General features: G+C 37.8%; 2 protein-coding genes across 2 annotated transcripts; one reads left to right on the top strand and one right to left on the bottom strand.

The window, feature by feature from the left end:
* Positions 1-1,382: 1,382 nt before the first annotated feature.
* rbp5 (retinol binding protein 1a, cellular) lies at positions 1,383-3,291 on the top strand. Its single transcript, XM_037676245.1, has 4 exons — positions 1,383-1,745; positions 2,075-2,259; positions 2,508-2,609; positions 3,096-3,291. Exons 1-4 carry the CDS (start codon positions 1,670-1,672, stop codon positions 3,147-3,149), a joined length of 417 nt encoding a protein of 138 aa, XP_037532173.1. The 5' UTR covers positions 1,383-1,669; the 3' UTR covers positions 3,150-3,291.
* A 1,182-nt stretch (positions 3,292-4,473) lies between these two features.
* On the bottom strand, positions 4,474-17,077 carry LOC119409703 (tumor necrosis factor receptor superfamily member 5). The gene is made up of 8 exons (XM_037676604.1): positions 17,007-17,077; positions 16,729-16,854; positions 14,853-14,996; positions 14,650-14,743; positions 14,338-14,414; positions 10,381-10,491; positions 5,794-5,922; positions 4,474-4,658 (listed from the first exon to the last, which is right to left on the bottom strand). The coding sequence occupies exons 1-8, from the start codon at positions 17,074-17,076 to the stop codon at positions 4,474-4,476; spliced, it is 936 nt and encodes a 311-aa protein (XP_037532532.1). The 5' UTR covers position 17,077.
* Positions 17,078-17,880: the final 803 nt, after the last annotated feature.

Genomic DNA, 17,880 nt, shown 5'->3' on the forward strand with positions numbered 1-17,880 from the left:
TCGACCTGCCATTGTGTATCTGTTCCTACCAAATCCAGCCGGTCGAAGCAGATGACCACTTGTCCTGAACCTGGTTCTGCTAAAGGTTTCTTCCACATGAGGGAGTTTTTCCTTTCCACTGTCGCCTTCATGCTTGCTCAAGATGAGAGTTCTGTGATGAACTTAAACTCAAATCAGTCTGCTCCTCAGATATATAGTGTTAAATTATTATTTTTATTTATGAACTTTTTTGTTCAGTGCCTTGAGACGACTTCTGTTGTGACTTGGCGCTACATAAATAACCTGAATTGACTTGAATGCTTTCAGTGGGGAGGGGACTGTTCTTAATGTGTTCTGTAAGCTCATGAACAAGTTGAAAATTGAAATGAGCACATAGCAAGACGGCCTTCTGACTGAAATATTTGCCATTTCAAAAAAATGTAAAGGTCTCACGGATTTATTGTGATTGTTGTTGTTGTTTGTTGAACTCATCAGTGAGCCGGATTTAAATCGACCCGTGGGCCGCCAGTTGAATAGCCTTAAATACTCTTTTGATACTTTCAGCTAGCCTTTTGTTACTTTTAGCTTGCACTTTTTTAGCTTTAGCTACGCATTTTTTTCCAAGCCTTTTACAAACTTTATATTTCCTTTTGCTAATTTTAGTCTTTAATTAACCCAGATATCCCGTTTTAATACCCTTAGCCTTTTGCTAGCTACTGTTTTGATACTTTTAGCTCGTTTTTTTACTACTTTTATGTAACCTTTTGCCAGTTTTGTCTTTGATCTATTTGCTACTTTTAGCCTTTAGCCAGTGTTTAAAACTTTTTAGCTAGTTATTTGTTTCTTTTAGTTTTAACAGCTCAGTTCGAGTCATTCATTCATCAGGCTATATTGTAGCACAAAATGAAAATGTAATTTCTCTGGTTATTATTTCAAAGCCCGACAATTTATTCACATAATGTGATCTCGCCGGAAGCAAAATAATTTAAAGTTTGTGAGGCAAAGAAATAAAAATAAAAAAAACTTCTGATATAACGGTTTTTTTTTTTTTTTTTAAGTCACAGTCTACATGTTTGTAGTTTACAGATGAAGGATACCTTGCGCAGCTGGTGGTTGTGTTCAATGTTAACATAAAAAAAGTTTATTAGATGTGACGCCATGTTTGTTCGATTTATATAAAATAATCTGTCCCCTAGGTGTGTGAATGTGCGCACCTCATCGTAATATGTTGTTAACATATAAATAAAAACCAACTCAACTGTGGAAAAAATACTGTTTTTCAAAAAAGATACTCGATAAACTGAAATGAAACTGTGGAGCTCCGTTTTTCGAGGTTAAATGAACGCACCACCATCTATTCAGGATCATTTAGAAGAGAAAGAAGTGAACCTCCCCCTGCTCGAAGGTCCTGCAGAAAACTGAGCTCCCTCTCATTCCTCAGCAGTTTGAAAACTTCTCCTCGAGTGGAAGAGAAAAACTTCTCTCACCAACTTTTATCATCTTTCTGCAAAACCGCGTCTTAATTTCGGCACAGCAACAAAACGGGTGGGAGCAGCAGAGGATCATTTTACAAAAACCAGTCCGTCCCATTCAAAAGGCATCTCTGCTAAAATTGCGCAAGAGAAGGTGATATCGATATCAAGGCTCGAGTGGAACAGCACTGATTTGGATTTGTGAAAGAAGGAGGAAGATGTCCAAACCTAATTACTCCGGGACGTTTCATATGGTGGAGCAGGACAACATGGACGAATACCTTGCAGCTTTAGGTGGGAATCCAAATACTTTTACACAAATCAATATAATAATAATCAATACAAACCTCATCCATGACAGTTGTGCATCTTTACGTATAATGAGCTTTTTCTGAGAGATTTTGTGCTGTGAGATAATCTATTAATTTAAAAGGCAGATTTATTCATTCCCAGCAGCACATTAGTGGGATGAAATCATCTTGTCCTCTGTGTGACCCCCCCACCCCCAAGATCCCCCCAACCATTCAATCTAATGTTCAGTGCGCCAAAGATCCTCTTCAGTTAAAACTACACAAACTTATAAATAAAAAAATATATATTTTTTTGTCTGAATCATCTTCCAGATATTAATTTTGCCTTGAGGAAGATCGTGTGCCTGCTGAAACCCACCAAAGAGATCACCCACGATCCGGCCACAGGGGCCATGAAAATCCGCACCCTCACCACCTTCAAGAACTTCATCATGGACTTCATCATCGGAGAGGAGTTCACTGAAGACCTGGGGCCTGTGGACGGCCGTACCTGTCAGGTAAACCTGTCAGGACACGTGCATCAAGTCAAAATAACTTCACATGATGTTGAGTTTTCTTTTGTGTGTGTAAATCCTGAAAGACCATTCAGCCCCCCCCCCCCCCCCCCCCCCCCCCTGCTGTGACCTGTGTGGTAACAAGTCTTTCATCTGTTTAAAGCTTTGTGAGGAGAGCAGAAAGAAAATGAATGAAATGCTTTCACTCGTCTCCAGACACTCATCATGAGGGCCTTTGTTTCTGTTTGCAGACCACGGTGAGCTGGGAAGGAGACACACTGGTGTGTGTGCAGCGAGGAGAGAAAGAGGGACGGGGCTGGACTCACTGGCTGGAAGGAGACAAGCTGCATTTGGTGAGGACGCAGGAGACAGAAGGAGGTCAAAGCAGGAGGGAGGGAGACAGAACAAGGAAAAATGATGCTGTGATTGAGATGCTGAAAGAGAGTAGAGACATGCTCGTGCTGTTAAAGGTTCAAATCAACCAAAGAGGCCGGAAGAATCTTCATCACATGCTTGTGTAACTTTTAAAAGCTCATTGTTCTGCTAATACCCTTCACGCCGAAGGAACAAAACAACCTGTTGTTGATGCTAAACTCCGAGCGTGAGTTGAGACAGAAATGCCAGCGAGGATCAGGATTTGGAGGTGAGACTGGTGAGGAGGTGCTGAGAGGGGGGAGCTGCAGAGATGAGTGGACGGAGAAAGAGACGGTTTACGAGGTGAAAGGATGAGGAGAGAAAAGGGGAAAAAGTTTTAGTTTAGTTTAGTTTTTTTAATGTGCAAAACTTGTTCATTTTAACGCCCTTCCTGTTTCCTTTTTTCTCCCATTTCTTCTCTGCAGGAGATGAGAGTGGAAGGAATCGTTGCCAAACAAGTCTTCAAAAAGGCCAAGTGAAGTCGCTCCTCGTTCGAAAAGCAGTCGGTACGAGAACGGAATTGTGTTTGTAGCATTTTTATTATAATCTGTGACGTGCTGAAAGGTCGTAATGACACTAAGAGACTGTTCTGACCGCGGTGTTTGACCGTAACGGAGAGTAGCAGAATGAAGACCACTTTGTAAACATTCACAAGTTTTTTCTTCATATTGCACTGTCTTCACAACGTTAGAAACACATCAGTCATGTTCTGCCTCCATTAAACTGAACGGTGTCTGCAACGTGTTACTGCGTGTCTATACATTTGTACACGGCTATAAATACTGAAATTCATATTGTATGAAAATGTGCACAAAAGAGCTTTTTATGCTTACAGTGGTTTACATGTACTGTTCAGAGCACAATCACTGTCTAAAGTATAACAGTACAAGTTAAATTAGACATATCTTAAGATAATACAGTTGTTTAGACACAGTGTAAAACGCAATAAAAACAATCCTGTGCTCTAAATTCAGTAAAAATAGAAAAGTGGTTAAAGCCATACACCAAATGTTTGAACTGAGAAATCTTAATCCTGTTTCAAAATTAGGAAATTATTTTTAAAAAGCGAAAGAAATACAAAGTACAATGAACGGTGCTAAAAGTGATAAGGTCAATTGTTACCTTGTGATAAATATAAAAAAAAATCCATAAATATGATTAAATGAACTCAGTAAAAGGTTTGGAAACTACTTAGAAGTCAATATACAGTTACTGTAAGTCATTTCACAGTAAAATCCCTTCTTACAAAATAAAAGACACTTGCAGAGACATTTTGCCTCCTTGTGTCTTAAAGTTAAGAAAATCTGTAACAACGTGATAAGAGGGCAAAGCTGCTCAAATCAGATCATAACGACGGTCATCTTGTTCATCATTTGACACGCTTACTTTACGTACTTTTCTAATAATTATGAAAAATAGGATTCATGGATAAGATACTGGCAGGCCGTCTGAGATGCCCCCATCATGTGTAACAAATGTATTATCTGAGTATCTTACTGATGAGTCTTATTTTTCATATTAATATTCAACATATTTACAAATCAATAAAATCTCTTTATTTACAGTTTACACAGTAAAATTAGTGATAGAAAGAGCTTAGGTATTCTTTCAGTTACCTTCGGATAAAATAGAAAACATTTAGCTGATGTTTTATCAAAGTCCTGCAGGTGGCAGCAAACATCTTAAATTTTCCTGAGCCGAGCAGTAAATCCTTGGTTTGTTTAGCTGCAGTTGAGAGCTTGTGAAGAAACACTGCAGTATTCCCAAGGCAACGATGGCTCCTGGGTTATACTGCTCCAGGCGTTAGCCCATCCCGCACCACTCGTCCTCCTGTGGCTCTGAGTAGGACCTGCAGATGTTGGTCGTGCTGTAATTCGTGTAGCCGTTGGTGTGACTGCACTCAACGAAAGAAACGGAGGCCTTCAGCGGAGTTATGGGAAACCTTGTGTCCAGGCTGTCTCCTGTGCTGCAGTCCGTCTGAGGATCGTCTGAGAAGAAGGAGAAAAATACTGAGCGTGACCAAAAACAAGCTCTGCTCCTCGTAAACTTTGATTCATGTCAGCCTTAATGGGACTAAAAACTCCCGGTGGATGTGGATGGGAAGAATAATTACAATTTTCACTAGCAAAACAGTAAAAGAAACATTAAATGTTAACTTTATCATGCCATTATTCAGGTTATTGCTTTAATTTGTGCTTATTTAAAATGTATTCTCCATGACCCAGTGACCCGATAAGGAAGAAGTGGGTAAAGATAACTGATGAAATTATAGCAGATAAAGACCAAGAATATACACTTTTGTTAGCTTAATGTTGTAGTTCCCAACTGTGGTCCTTGAGGAACACCGTCCTGCATGTTTTACTTGTTTCCCTGCTTTGATGCACCCCCAATGGGTGATTAATCAGCTTTTTCAATCACTGAATCAGGCATGTTGGAACGGAGAAACAACTGAAACATTCAGGATGGTGTTCCTCAGGGGCCAGTGTTGGGAACCACTGAGTTTAATTGATTCTGATTCAATTTATGATCATGAATGGATTGATTTTATGATAAACAATTTAGTAAACTATAAACAGCAAATGAATAGATACATTTACAAACAAGCTATCAGATAAGTGAGTGAATAAATGTGTGAATTCAGTAACGAAACAAATACGTAAACGCTGGTGATTCAAGACAGTTTCCTCAAATGTCTCTAAGTTTGTTTTGTTCTTTTCATCTTTCTGGTTAAACCAAATGGAGAGCAACTATGGAGACTGTGCAGGGTTTGGTTTATTTCAGACATTTGTTCAAATTAATTACCACAAAACATTTTGAATCATAAAGTTGAACCTCTGACCAAGCAGTTATTCCCCCCCCCCCCCCCCCCCCGCAGTATTATGTTACCCTGCGGGAGCCTCAGAGGCTGAAGATAAACACAAAGCTGCCTTTGTACAGACATCCAGTTTGTGAGTGAACAGAAAAGACCTGTTGTCAGCAGGGATCAAACGCCTGATACATCTATTAGAGCGAGGCTAAAAATGAAATGTTCTCGCACGCAAGACTGTGCTTTTGCTTTGCCAGGAACATATCCTTGAGCAGATATTGAAAGATTAAAATATAAAGCTTTGTTTTTTTTGTTACCTGAATTAAAAAGTCGTAATTTACAGTCATTGTGGATGCAGGTCTCCTGACAGTGAGACGTCAGCTCTGGAGGAGAGACAGCCGGTGCAGGATCGGTCTCCACGTGAGTCACAGGAACCCCGAGGCTGGCTGTCACACAGAATATTAATATTAATAATAAACTTTATTTATATAGCACCTTCCAACAATGCCTTGCATGGACCACAGTGCTTTACAAGATAAAACTAATAAAAAACAGCAGAATAAATCAGTGGAAATTAAAAACACAGACACAATAAAAGGAGGTAAAGGAGATAAAAATACTAAAAGCTAAACATCAAAAGCCCTTTTAAATAAATAGGTTTTCAATTTGGTATCAGATGGCACGCATCTCATAGGAAGAGTAGTCCAGGCTGTTGGGCCTGCCACAGAAAAGGACTGAAAGGAAAGGACAGAAAACACTCAAACTTCATCCGTGTTGTTGTTAAACGGCTAACTGCACGCTCTGACCCGTAGGTGGCCCTGGAGACCTTCACCCTGCTCTGTTAGTCTCACTACATTTATAAACCTGCTCCTGCAGCCGGAACAGTGACTCAAACAGGACGACACGTCAAAAAGTGCCAAAGTGATACGTAAATGTAAGAACTCCAGTGTTGCAGCTGAAACAGAAACTCTCCGGTTGAATATTCACACTGTTTTGGTTCCACAGACGAACATAATAATCTTTTTTTAATGTCTGGTATTAGATTGACTATTTTAAAAGTCAGAGATGTCACCCTTTAAACGCACAGCGCACCAAAACAAAACGCCTCAGACTTATTGGACAGGAAATGAAAACGCTCTGCATCTCTGCTCACGTTGACTAAAAACTGATCTGATAAAGAAATTTCAAGCTGCTTTATGATTGTGTTTATAAATTATTATTTCACTCTGAGTTTTGCTGGAATTGATCCAACATTTAGGTCATTGTGAGGTTTTTTTGTTCTTGTTGTTGCTCTGTAAAATGTGTTTTTAATGATTACTGGAAGTTCATCTCTAACTTTCTGTTTCTGAGGTTAACAGGGGTTTGCATCCTGTGGTGAACCCCCCACCTGAGATTACTGGCATGAGCCCGTCTGTCTAGAAGGAGACATGTTTGTGTACGTGCTGTGCTGTGTTCCTACTTTATGCACAAATCTTTCATGAAATGCAAATTATTTTGCGTTTACACAACTTCTGCTTTCCTTTTAGAATAAACCAGACGGCTAATTTTCATAAATAAACCATTGCTGATAAATAGATTTGGGCCTCACTTGTGTGTTTATACTGTCAAATATCTCCATCTTAAAAGTCAGTCTAGACCAGGGGTTCTCAAACTTTTGGGTTCAGGGACCCCTCCCTCATAACCCTCGTGTTTATTAAATAATTTTCTTCAATTTGTCTCTTTAATTCAGTGGAAATATTTGTGTAACATACATGTAAATACTTAAGATCTGTTCTTTAATAGTGTTAATACAATTTTTATGCTTTTAAACTTGGAGTATTTTTCATTCAAGACACACTTAATTGACACAAATTTTTAATTTCAACTTCCAAAAATTACAGTTTTGAAAAAAAAAAACAATATCAAAAACCACTTTAAAACTTTACCCATTCACATAATGAACATAAACGTATTGACACTTCTTCAAATTATTACAGAAACTACTTTACATAAAACTGAACAGAATCATAAAAGCAGCAGTCATACCAAGTAACAGGAATTAATTTGTAAACTGATCGATGCAGGAACGCAAATAACGGGTGGGCCGGCGGGGTGGGGGTGGTCTGGGGGTCCTCCCACAGAAAAATTTGAATAAAGTGGACGTGATTTCCTGCATTTTGGTGTATTTGAATGGGTTGTTAAACATCTACGTGCTTGTAAAAAAAAATATATATATATATATATAAATATATATTATAATAAATAAATATATATATTTTTGTGTGTGTTTGTCTGTTTTTGTATATATATATATTTATATATTTATATATATTTATTTTGAATTGCGGACTCCCAAGCACCGTCTTGCAGACCTCCGGGGGTCCAGGGACCCCAGTTTGAGAACCACTGATTTAGACTACTATTCAGCTCTGAGCTCCATTAATCTTAATCTGTTTAAACAGAACTTTTCTATTACCAGTAAAAAAAAAAAACAACATTTTCTATTGTTGGAAAGACAACTTTGATCGTTTAGCTTTGGGCACAGTGTGGTCATCTTTCATGTTTTCTCTCCCTCTGACATTAAACCACTACGAGGTGAGGTGTTTTCTATTGTTTGAGCTGAAACACATCCTGAGACATTTTTAACTTTCCTGTTGAACAGCGTCTGGACTGTGTTTTCCATCAGATTAATGGGTGTGTTTCTGAACTGAGCTGTGGCGTGTAGAAAAAAGGTCACGTCGTCTCATTGTGACTCAACTTTAAACTGATACTACATTTATGGAGATGTTTTCAAACCTTTTGGTTAAACTGAATAATGGCTGAAAGTATGTGAGGTTTCCTTTGATTTAAAAAGCTGTAGTTACAACTGAGTCAAAGCAGAGAAACACGGTTACTCTCGTCTCACAAATGTAGGGCGGAAAAGTGAACACACCAATATGAAGCCATCCATTTTGGTAGGTTGTGTTTAAACTTTGTGTGCTAAAAAATAAGGTAATTGTTTTTAATCTACAGTCTGGTAAAGTCATTTTTACACACTGTAATGTAGTTTTGAAATCTGCTGCTGCCGTCATGAAACCGTTTACAGAAAGACGAGGAGGAAAAATCAAACCATCCTGTCTGTTTTGTGTTCATCTGCTGTTTTCCATACGCAGCATGGAATGATGAAGACTATATTTAGATTAAGTCCTGACCCTGTCTTGTAAAGATGACGCCTCTCAGATATTCCAGACCAAAAACAAAAATTATGTTAATAATAAATCTGTGAGATTTATGGATTTTCTTTGTTTAGCAGAAAAATGCTTTAAATGAAAAAAATTGTGCAGATGTGGTTCTGCTTTTAGTGGCACGGTGGCTCAGTTGGTAGAGCTGTTGCCTCTCGGTGAGAAGGTCGCTGGATCAAATCCCAGCCTTGGACATTTCTGGGTGGAGTTTGCATGTTTTCTCTGTGCATGCGTGGATTTTTTCCGGTTATTCCAGTTTCCTCCCACACACTAAAAACATGTTAGGATGATTAGTAACTAAATTGTCTCTAGGTGTGAGTGAGAGAGTGAATGTGTTTGTCTCTATAAGTGTCTCTGTGAGGGACTGTCCAGGGTGTCCCCCGTCTCTCACAGCGACTGCTGGAATTGGGCACCAGTGACCCGAAAAAGAAGAAGCAGGTAAAGATGATGGAAGAATGGATGATTCTGCTTCTTGTTTTTTATTTTATTTTATTTTTTTCAAGGAACACAAAATGTTCTCTGATTAGTTTTTGGTGTAAAAAAAAATTATCCATATATTTTTTAAAATTTAATATTAAAAGATAAAACAGAAACTAACACACTAAAGCAAAAAGGAAACGTTGTATGTCTGTTTAAATAATCTGTATGTTATTAATATTTCCGGATTACTTTTTATTATGAAGGCCAGGTAACAACTGTAGGAACCCTATAGTGTGTGAGCAGGTATAGGACCAGCATGCACTGGGGCGGGCCTCTGGAGTTTATCAGAGCAGGAGAAGAAGAACAATTGTTTGTTTGCTGCAATAGAATAAACCAACCATCCAGTTTGGGCAAATAGTTTCTTTTTGCCAAACAGCCCTGTTGCATTACTGACCCTTTATTCTTCTTTATAATTTGACTTTAAAAGGAATTGCCACTTGTGTACATGCATATTAGTAAAAATGAAGTGTAAAACAAAGATGTGTTGTGATGAGAACAAGCAGCCTTTACTCTGTGCAGCACTGATTCTCATCAGCAGAAAGAACTCAGATAATAAGATGAAAAAACGCTGTTTTCTGATACCGTTGGTCTACAATACTGAAAACCCGATTGATGCTTGTTTCTAATGAAATGTTCACATGTGGTTCATCTGCCGATTCACGCAGACTCTGTGGAAAATCATCAAATGCCATGTGAAGTACAGCGTCAGTCAAAATAATGTGTACCAGCACTGTGCCACATACATCAGGCCGAGGTGCCGGTATGAGTGTGAGTCACTTTCTACCAAACAACTGTGTCAAGATGAAACTGTACAGGATGTGGTTTCGTCATTCAGTTTGTCATCTTTGCTGAAGCATTCTTATTTAACCCGTCTGCATTTAACTTATGTTTTTGTGCAACAAAACTAACAAAGCCAGATTTTTTCACAGATAACTCACCGGACTATTTCCGTTCTTTTAATGCCAAGACCAACAGATAGATTGAAATTGAATTTGACCGTCATCAAAGTTTCAGTTTTATCAATTCACTGGAATTAAACTGTGGGAGGGAATGTTTGAAAGCGATAATCAGCAGTGACCTTAAACTGTATGACTTCAAAGCGCAAACATCTCATACATGTGGCTAATGACGTGAATAAGTTACTTCTGGCGAGTTTAGATCTGCCGCTTCTTCGTGATCTTTCTTTTTTTTTCAAGTACAAAGTACGAGAAGATCCCCACACACCTGTTCTGCAGGATTTGTGTTTTGCTCTCCAGAAGATGAAAGCAGCCGCAAAAACGATTATGGTCAACACGAGTCCGGCCCACAGGCCTGCAGGGAGCATCCAAGGACAATCTGATGAGGAAACAAACGGATGAGGAACAGGGAACCATCTTAATCAGGTTACACAGGATGAACATGATGTACGATGAGTGGGAGTGGCGCCGCTCTGGTTTTTAACATCACTGAGGTTATGCCTAACTTGCTGACAAAGTCTGATGAATAAAATTATTTCATATTATCACAAACACTTCATAATCCGTTTACATTACACTTTAACATAAATGTTTCCAAATTAAGTACAGTACTGTGCAAAAGTCTTGAGTCTCATCACACATTATGTTTAGGAGTCAAACCTTCTTGTAATCTTTTAAAGTAGCCTCAGTAATGTTGTTTTAGGGCGTCCTGTAAGAAAGTCTGGCTCCTTGAAAGCATCAACTATAAACATTTGGAGACGATTAAGAACTTTTGCACAATACTGCCAACAACTCCTTACATGTAGTCCCCAAAACAAATTAATGAAAAGAAACGATAACTGTTTTTTCAAGCTACAACCCAACCCGGAGAAGAAGAAAGTGTCATAAAGGATACATCACTGGGTGGTACAAACATTTCTTTGTTTCCACAAAGACATAAAAATGACTGAGAGGTCAGACCGTCCCTTTCTGCACGATGTTGGTTGAGACTCCAGCAAATGTTTGAATAAATAAAGCGTAAATTAAGAAGTTAGAGATCAAAACCAAAATGGTAAATATGGCTTGTTTATTTTAGTACAAATAATTATTGTTTTCTTGTTTTTTAAGTATTCAATGAAAGGATAACATAGATATTTAAAAATTACACACTTAAATGAAGTATGATTGCAAATCCTGTAGATCACCCTAAAATTGTAAAGAATGCAAATGACAAATATATCTAGTTGTTTTATTTAGATACAATTACATATGTACATGAGGGGATGCCACAGGGTTCTATATTGGGTCCCCTCTTATTCATCCCTAGAAAGACTGGAAACTAGCAGAGTTAATTATATTAGTCGCTTTCAAATCAAAGTTGAAAGGTCTCTCTTAAACAGGTCTCTCTTGTAAATGAGTCCCCGTGACTCACTGAGAATAACTTGTATAAATAAAGGTTGAATGAATTGTTTAATGTTTACGATTGTGGCTCGTCAGGTGTATTTGTTCTTTTTTTTTTGTGTATTCTAAGGAAAAGTCTTTTGAACTGTAATTTATATAAATGTGTACATTTTGAAATAAAGTTTCAAATGATAAAATATACAGTACATCATCTGCACTGCAGTGAACTTGCAATTATTGCTGTTTCATGGTCTTACATTTCCACAAACCCATCCAAAAGATTTACCTGAAAAGACTTAATGATGGGATGTTAACTTTACCCAAATTAGATAATAACGTGGGTTTAGCTACCGGTAATTAACTATTTGTTGTCTCTGTTCCATGGCAGCTACGCAAACTTGATCTACTTTAAAAATAAAAGTGTTATAACTAACAAAGATTTGGTTATGATCAAACATCTCCTGCCAAGACACAAGTTATCTTAAAAGTTTTTTTTTATTTCCTACATGCTGAAATCTGACGCAGATTCTACCATCAACTTATATTATATTACTGGACCCCATATGGTTTATTTTTTATTATTTTGTTTTTTTGTTTGTTAATTTTTACTTATCATTCTTTACTTTAGAAGTTTTTTTTTTAATTAATCTAAAATTCTTTATATTTCTGTTTTAACTTTGGTCAAACACTGTGGTCAAAGAGGGTTGTTTTTCAAATGTGCTACAGAAAAAGACCTGACTGGTTTAATAAAAGAAGGGTCATGTGACACCATGATTGTGTGCTTGGCATTCTCAGTGGGAAGATTCTGGTTTCAAAAATACTATGTGTTATAAACTGGGTTCTGATGGCTTCAATTCCCAAAAAGAAAAGATGAAGATATTTGGTTCAGTTTTACAAAACATGTTAAAGGACAAAATGTGTCAGATTCTTTTTATTTATATACGTTACTAGAACCGCCTTCTTCCACCTGCATAATATCACTAAAATTAGAAACCTCTTATCTAAAAATGATGCAGAAAAACTGGTTCATGCACTTGTCTCATCTAGACTGGACTATTGCAATGGTTTATTATCTGGGTGTCCAAATACTTCTTTAAAAAGTCTTCAGTTTATTCAAAATGCTGCTGCCAGAGTCTTAACTGGAGTTAGTGGGAGAGATCACATCTCTCCAGTTTTAGCTTCTCTCCATTGGCTCCCTGTCAAATTCTGAATTTAATTCAAAATATTACTTCTCACATACAAAACCCTCAACAACCTAGCTCCATCTTATATTAGATATCTTATATTGTTCCGTATTCTCCTAATGGAGCACTTCACTCTCAGACTGCAGGTTTACTTGTGGTTCCTAGAGTTTCCAAAAGCAGAATGGGAGGAAGATCATTCAGTTATCAGGCTCCTCTCTTGTGGAACCAACTTCCAGTTTCTGTCCGTGAGGCTGACACATTGTCCAGTTTTAAGACTGGGCTTAAGACTTTCCTTCTTGATAAATCCTATAGTTAGTGTTGGCTTGTTGTGCTGCCATAGTCTTAGACTAGTGGAGGGCAAACTGACCTCATTTTCTTAAATGAATTGTAAAACTGAATAGTTTTCATTTGATACTATTTCTATCCTAACATCTGATTCTCAACCTGCCATTGTGTATCTGTTCCTCCTTCCTGTCCTCTCAAACCCAGCTGGTTGAAGCAGATGGCCACTTGTCCTGAGCCTGGTTCTGCTAAAGGTTTCTTCCTCAGGGAGTTTTTCCTTTTCACTGTCACCTTCATGCTTGCTCAAGATGAGAGTTCTGCGATGAAGTTCAACTCAAAGCAGTCTGCTCCTCAGATAAATAAAGTTATGAACTTACTTTTGATATATATATGACTGTCTCTGTTTAGTGTCCTGAGATGACTTCTGTTGTGACTTGGCGCTATATAAATAAACTGAATTGAAAACTGGATTAAATTATATCACATCAAGGTTTTCTGGGTCCATTCACAGACCACTCAAACTTCTGCTTGTTTGTCAGGGCTGTGTGTAAATTTTATCATCTACATCAGTATGTGAGGGAGCTACAGACCATGTGCAGTACAGCATTTTGTGACTATTCAAACAAAGAAAGTGTGCCTACGACAATAAAACTCCCATTCAAAATGTGGCACTAAAGACACAACAATAAAGACTGAGTCCAACCACACGCAGGGGAGGGAAATAACAAAAATATGTTAAATCTGAAACCAGTCTTTCTTTCTCTCATGAAGACAGTTAACAAACCAGCGCATTAACGCCATCTAAAACTGTAGGTCTAGTGCATGAAACACTATCAGATGATAGAAATATAGTATGAATTCAAGCATGTGCAGTCAGTTACTGTGCACATGCAGACAAAATATTTTCAAGCCAAGCCTAAGACGCCTATTTTACCACGTTAAAGCCTTTGTGCTACTCACAGGTTTAGCTCAGGGTTAACGGTTCCTCCATTTGCTCACTGAATAGATGCAGTGACAACAAACCACATCTGATGTAAAAACTTTTTTCACATTATGACAATTTTTTTTCTTCATATTTTAGCTCTTATCTTTAATATCTAGAGGTGATTTCCTGCTATCCTGCCTATCACATCATTATAATCCATGATTTCCTGTAAGCAACACACAAACTGCAACTGCTGCACAAAATGGTTTTCCATCTGTGTCACTTCCACTTCCTCTCTTCATTTAAGGTCAACCAGATCTTTGAAAGTCACGGTGTAGAAGCATCTGCTAACATGAGCTTGATTCAAAAGCAGACAGTGTTTTCACAAGAAAAATAAAACAAAAGAAGAAACACTTGCACAGTATTTAAACTAAAGCTCAAATCAAGAACCTACATGTATTGAAGTTCCCACAGACAGAATCAGTTGTTCGGGTTCCTGGAGTTTTCAGCTCTCTTCCAAAGTTTTCACATCTGACAGCGACATATGAGATAGAAAAAAGTAACCGTTACTACATTATTACCACCACGTGGGTTTAATATAGTTACAGAAGAAAGATGTGGGATGTTGGATGTTAGCATTTGTGTCCAAGGAGATCAAACAAAACCAAGAGAGTCATTTTGCTACGTTGCTTAATCCACTCGAGTACAAACAGCACACGAGCCTCCAACTTGAATCATCTGAGTAATAAAAGTGGCCCGGTCTTGCCTGGTATGTGGAAAACATTGTGAGGAGAAATCTGTGAAGTTGCTGTAGGTCCCGTCTTCACACGGAGAACACTTTAGGTCACTTGTTCGACTGGCTGCAAGATGGAATCAAATGTAAAGAAAGTTTAGTCATTTTGTGAACCATAGGTGAATTTTTACAGGACAGCGGGAGGATTTATGTTAAACCTTAAACGTTAAGCCCACCTTTAATTGTAACTCCTTCACCCAGGGGGCAGCGAGTCAGGGGCTGGCAGTGGTCACAGTTTTCATTGCTACAGTAGAAACCTGACTCACACCCACAGATTGTGTCCTCTTTAGCTGTACAGTAAGTTACAGTCCTCCCGTTAGCTGTGAGGGTTGAAAAGACATTTTGGTTAGTTAATTTGTCTTGTTAAGTTATGTGAGTCTGTGTGTGTGGGTGGTTAGGTTTCAGCTGAAACTGTCTGCCCTCCACTTGAGGTTAAACAACACAACCAAAACTCCTCAACACCTTCCTCCTTTTATTTCCCCACTGTAAACCGTCTGAAATTAAAACTAGAGAAATTGCATTTCCTGTGAAAATGCAGTGTAAATGCTTATTGCTGAAGAACTTGCTGAAAACTGCTGAAATTAACTAAAAACATACTGAAATGCAGGTGAAATTGAAGAACAAGCCTAAGTTAGCAGAAGAAAGCAGAAAGAACTTATATTGCTAAATTAAATTTAAATAAGCAGATATTATAACAAAAATTGGGAATTTAGCTAAAAAATAAGCTGAAATTAGCAAAAAATAGCTGAAAAGTAGCTGAAAAGGCAGAAAGAAGCTTAAATTACCAGGAGGAAGTGGAAGAAGCTGAAATGAGCTAAAAAAAGAAGTTGCTATTAGTTGAAAAATCTAAATTTAGCTCAAAAGAGCTATAAAATAGCTTAACTTGTAGAAAAAGCTGAAACTAGCAGAAGAAAGCTAAAATGAACTGAAATTAGCAGAAAAAAGTTAATTATGCCGAAAGTAGCAGAAATGACCAAAAATAACTTGAGTTTATCTGAAAATAGCTGAAAAATGCTAAAATGGTCAAATGAAATAAAAAATAGTAGCTGAAAAGGTTAAATTAGCAGAAGAACGCAGAAAGAACACTTTACCCAATTAGATTGAAAGAAGAAGAAATGTGCACTAAAAAGTGGACATTATCTAAAAACGATGAAATTAGCAAAAAACAGTGGCTAAAACTTTCTAAAAGAAGCTTAAATGACCAGAAGGATGTGGATAGAGCACATTTTTGCTGAATTAGGCTGAGAAAAGTTGAAATGAGTGCAAAAAATATGGAATTAGCCAAAAAAGCTAAAATTAGCATAAAAAACTGCTAAATAATAGCTGAAATAACAGAAAAAGCTGAAACTTGCAGAAAGAAGTTGAAAGGAGCGTAACAAGTTAAAATCAGCAGAAATAAGTTAGAAGAAGCCCCAATATGTTGTAATTAGCAGAAAGAGTTGAAAAAAAAAAAAGAAATTGGCTGAAAGTAGCTGAAAAAAGGTTTAAATGTGCACAATGAAGCTGAAAGAAGCTGAACCAGAATAAAATGTGAAAGGTGCAGTACAAAGTTGTAAACAGATGTCAAGGATGTAAAATGAGCTCAGTCCATTTTTTATAAGAAAAAAAGTGGCAGAAAAGGCTAAATGTGTCAAAACGCTAAAGTTGAATCAATACCAAAAGTCATAGCACCTTTCTTCTGAACAAGCTGAATGTTTTGATATAGGATTTGTTGAAATAGCACAAAAAAATGTGGAACGAGAACGATGCCAAAAAACGTACAGAAGAAAAATGGATCACAGCAGTGTGGCTGCTTCATAAACATTCACACAATAACTACAGGATGCCAGTTTGAATAAGAAAACATTTTTGAGATATGTGAATATAAAACTGATCACAACTCAAGGTACTTTAAAACTGGATAAAATAAGAAAGGAAAGATGTGTTGGGGAAAAAAATGTATGTGACATGTTAACATAAAAACTCTGTAAAACATCCATCAGTACTTTATAAAAAAGAAGTGTGGAAGGAGGAGAACAGTGTGTATTTTGTTTGTGCATGTGTTTGCCTTACTGTGGTTACACTTCTTGCAGGGAAGACACTTCGTCAGGAAGTTTTCCGTAGCTGTGTGAGACCCATGTTGACAGTCACCACACTTTGTCTTCTGTGTGCTATTGCAGGGAGTTTGTACATACTGCCCTGAGACAGGATAAAAAGAAAATCCACGGTGAACAAAAGCATTAGTCAGGTAATGTAAAACAAAACTTAGCTGAAGATTATGATGTTTATAGAGTCCTCAAAAATAAGTTAAAGAGGAAAAAGGTGAAAGAAACTTTATGACGTTTACTAACCTGCAGGACAGCGGTCACAACATCGCCCATCTTTGTGGTCCAAAAGCGTTGAACAATTCATAGTTGTCATTTGAAGCCCATTCAGTTACAGTCCTCCCTTTGTGTGTAAAAAGCTGAGCCTTTGGGGTGTTTTTTATATTCTTCTGTTAAACTCGCTCATGTAACAGCTCTCCCTCACGTCTGAAGGTACTAGTTCTTCTGAAACCCTCTCACTCGTTCCTCCTGCTCTTCTGTGTTCGCTCTCGGTGTGATGTTTGATCTGGTTGTGACAGATTTCTTTCCTTCACTCTTACCTACTGCTCATGTCTTTTCTGATCCTACACAGTGGAAAGCCCCATTGCCCCTCATCTGCAGTTTTCCCCTCCGTCTCTCTGTCTCTCCCCTCATTTCCTTCCTGTCCTGGCCCTTTCTCTCTCTCTCTCTCCCTCTCTGCGAGGTAAGCTGTGTGTTTCCGCAGTTACAAAATCAAAAGACTCAAGCAAAGTCATACAATAAAAGACATTTCCTCTCTCAGCTGCACCCTATATTTTCTCAACTCTATTGTTCTGAATGAACTCTTGCTCCAACTTGTACAAGAATGCTGCACAACTAGAAAATGTTTTTGCTCAGCTTCATATCACCCCATTTACCCACAGTGACCTGCTTCTGCAATCATATAAACAGTGGTCTACAAATAGATTTATAAATGCTTACAGACGCAAATCATGACAGAAAGGAAGAGGGCAGCAGAAGGAGGGTGAGAATTGGAAAAAAAAACATGCGAAAAGGGGAAGGAGAAAACATTAAGTTTATTTGAGGAGAGATTTGATCGGATAACGATGTTGAGATTAAGGTGGGATTACATTTTTCAATTTCATAGAATAACACCATATCT

Source organism: Nematolebias whitei, chromosome 5 (genome assembly GCF_014905685.2).
Source record: "Nematolebias whitei isolate Nwh7 chromosome 5, NemWhi1, whole genome shotgun sequence".
Classification (NCBI taxonomy): domain Eukaryota; kingdom Metazoa; phylum Chordata; class Actinopteri; order Cyprinodontiformes; family Rivulidae; genus Nematolebias; species Nematolebias whitei.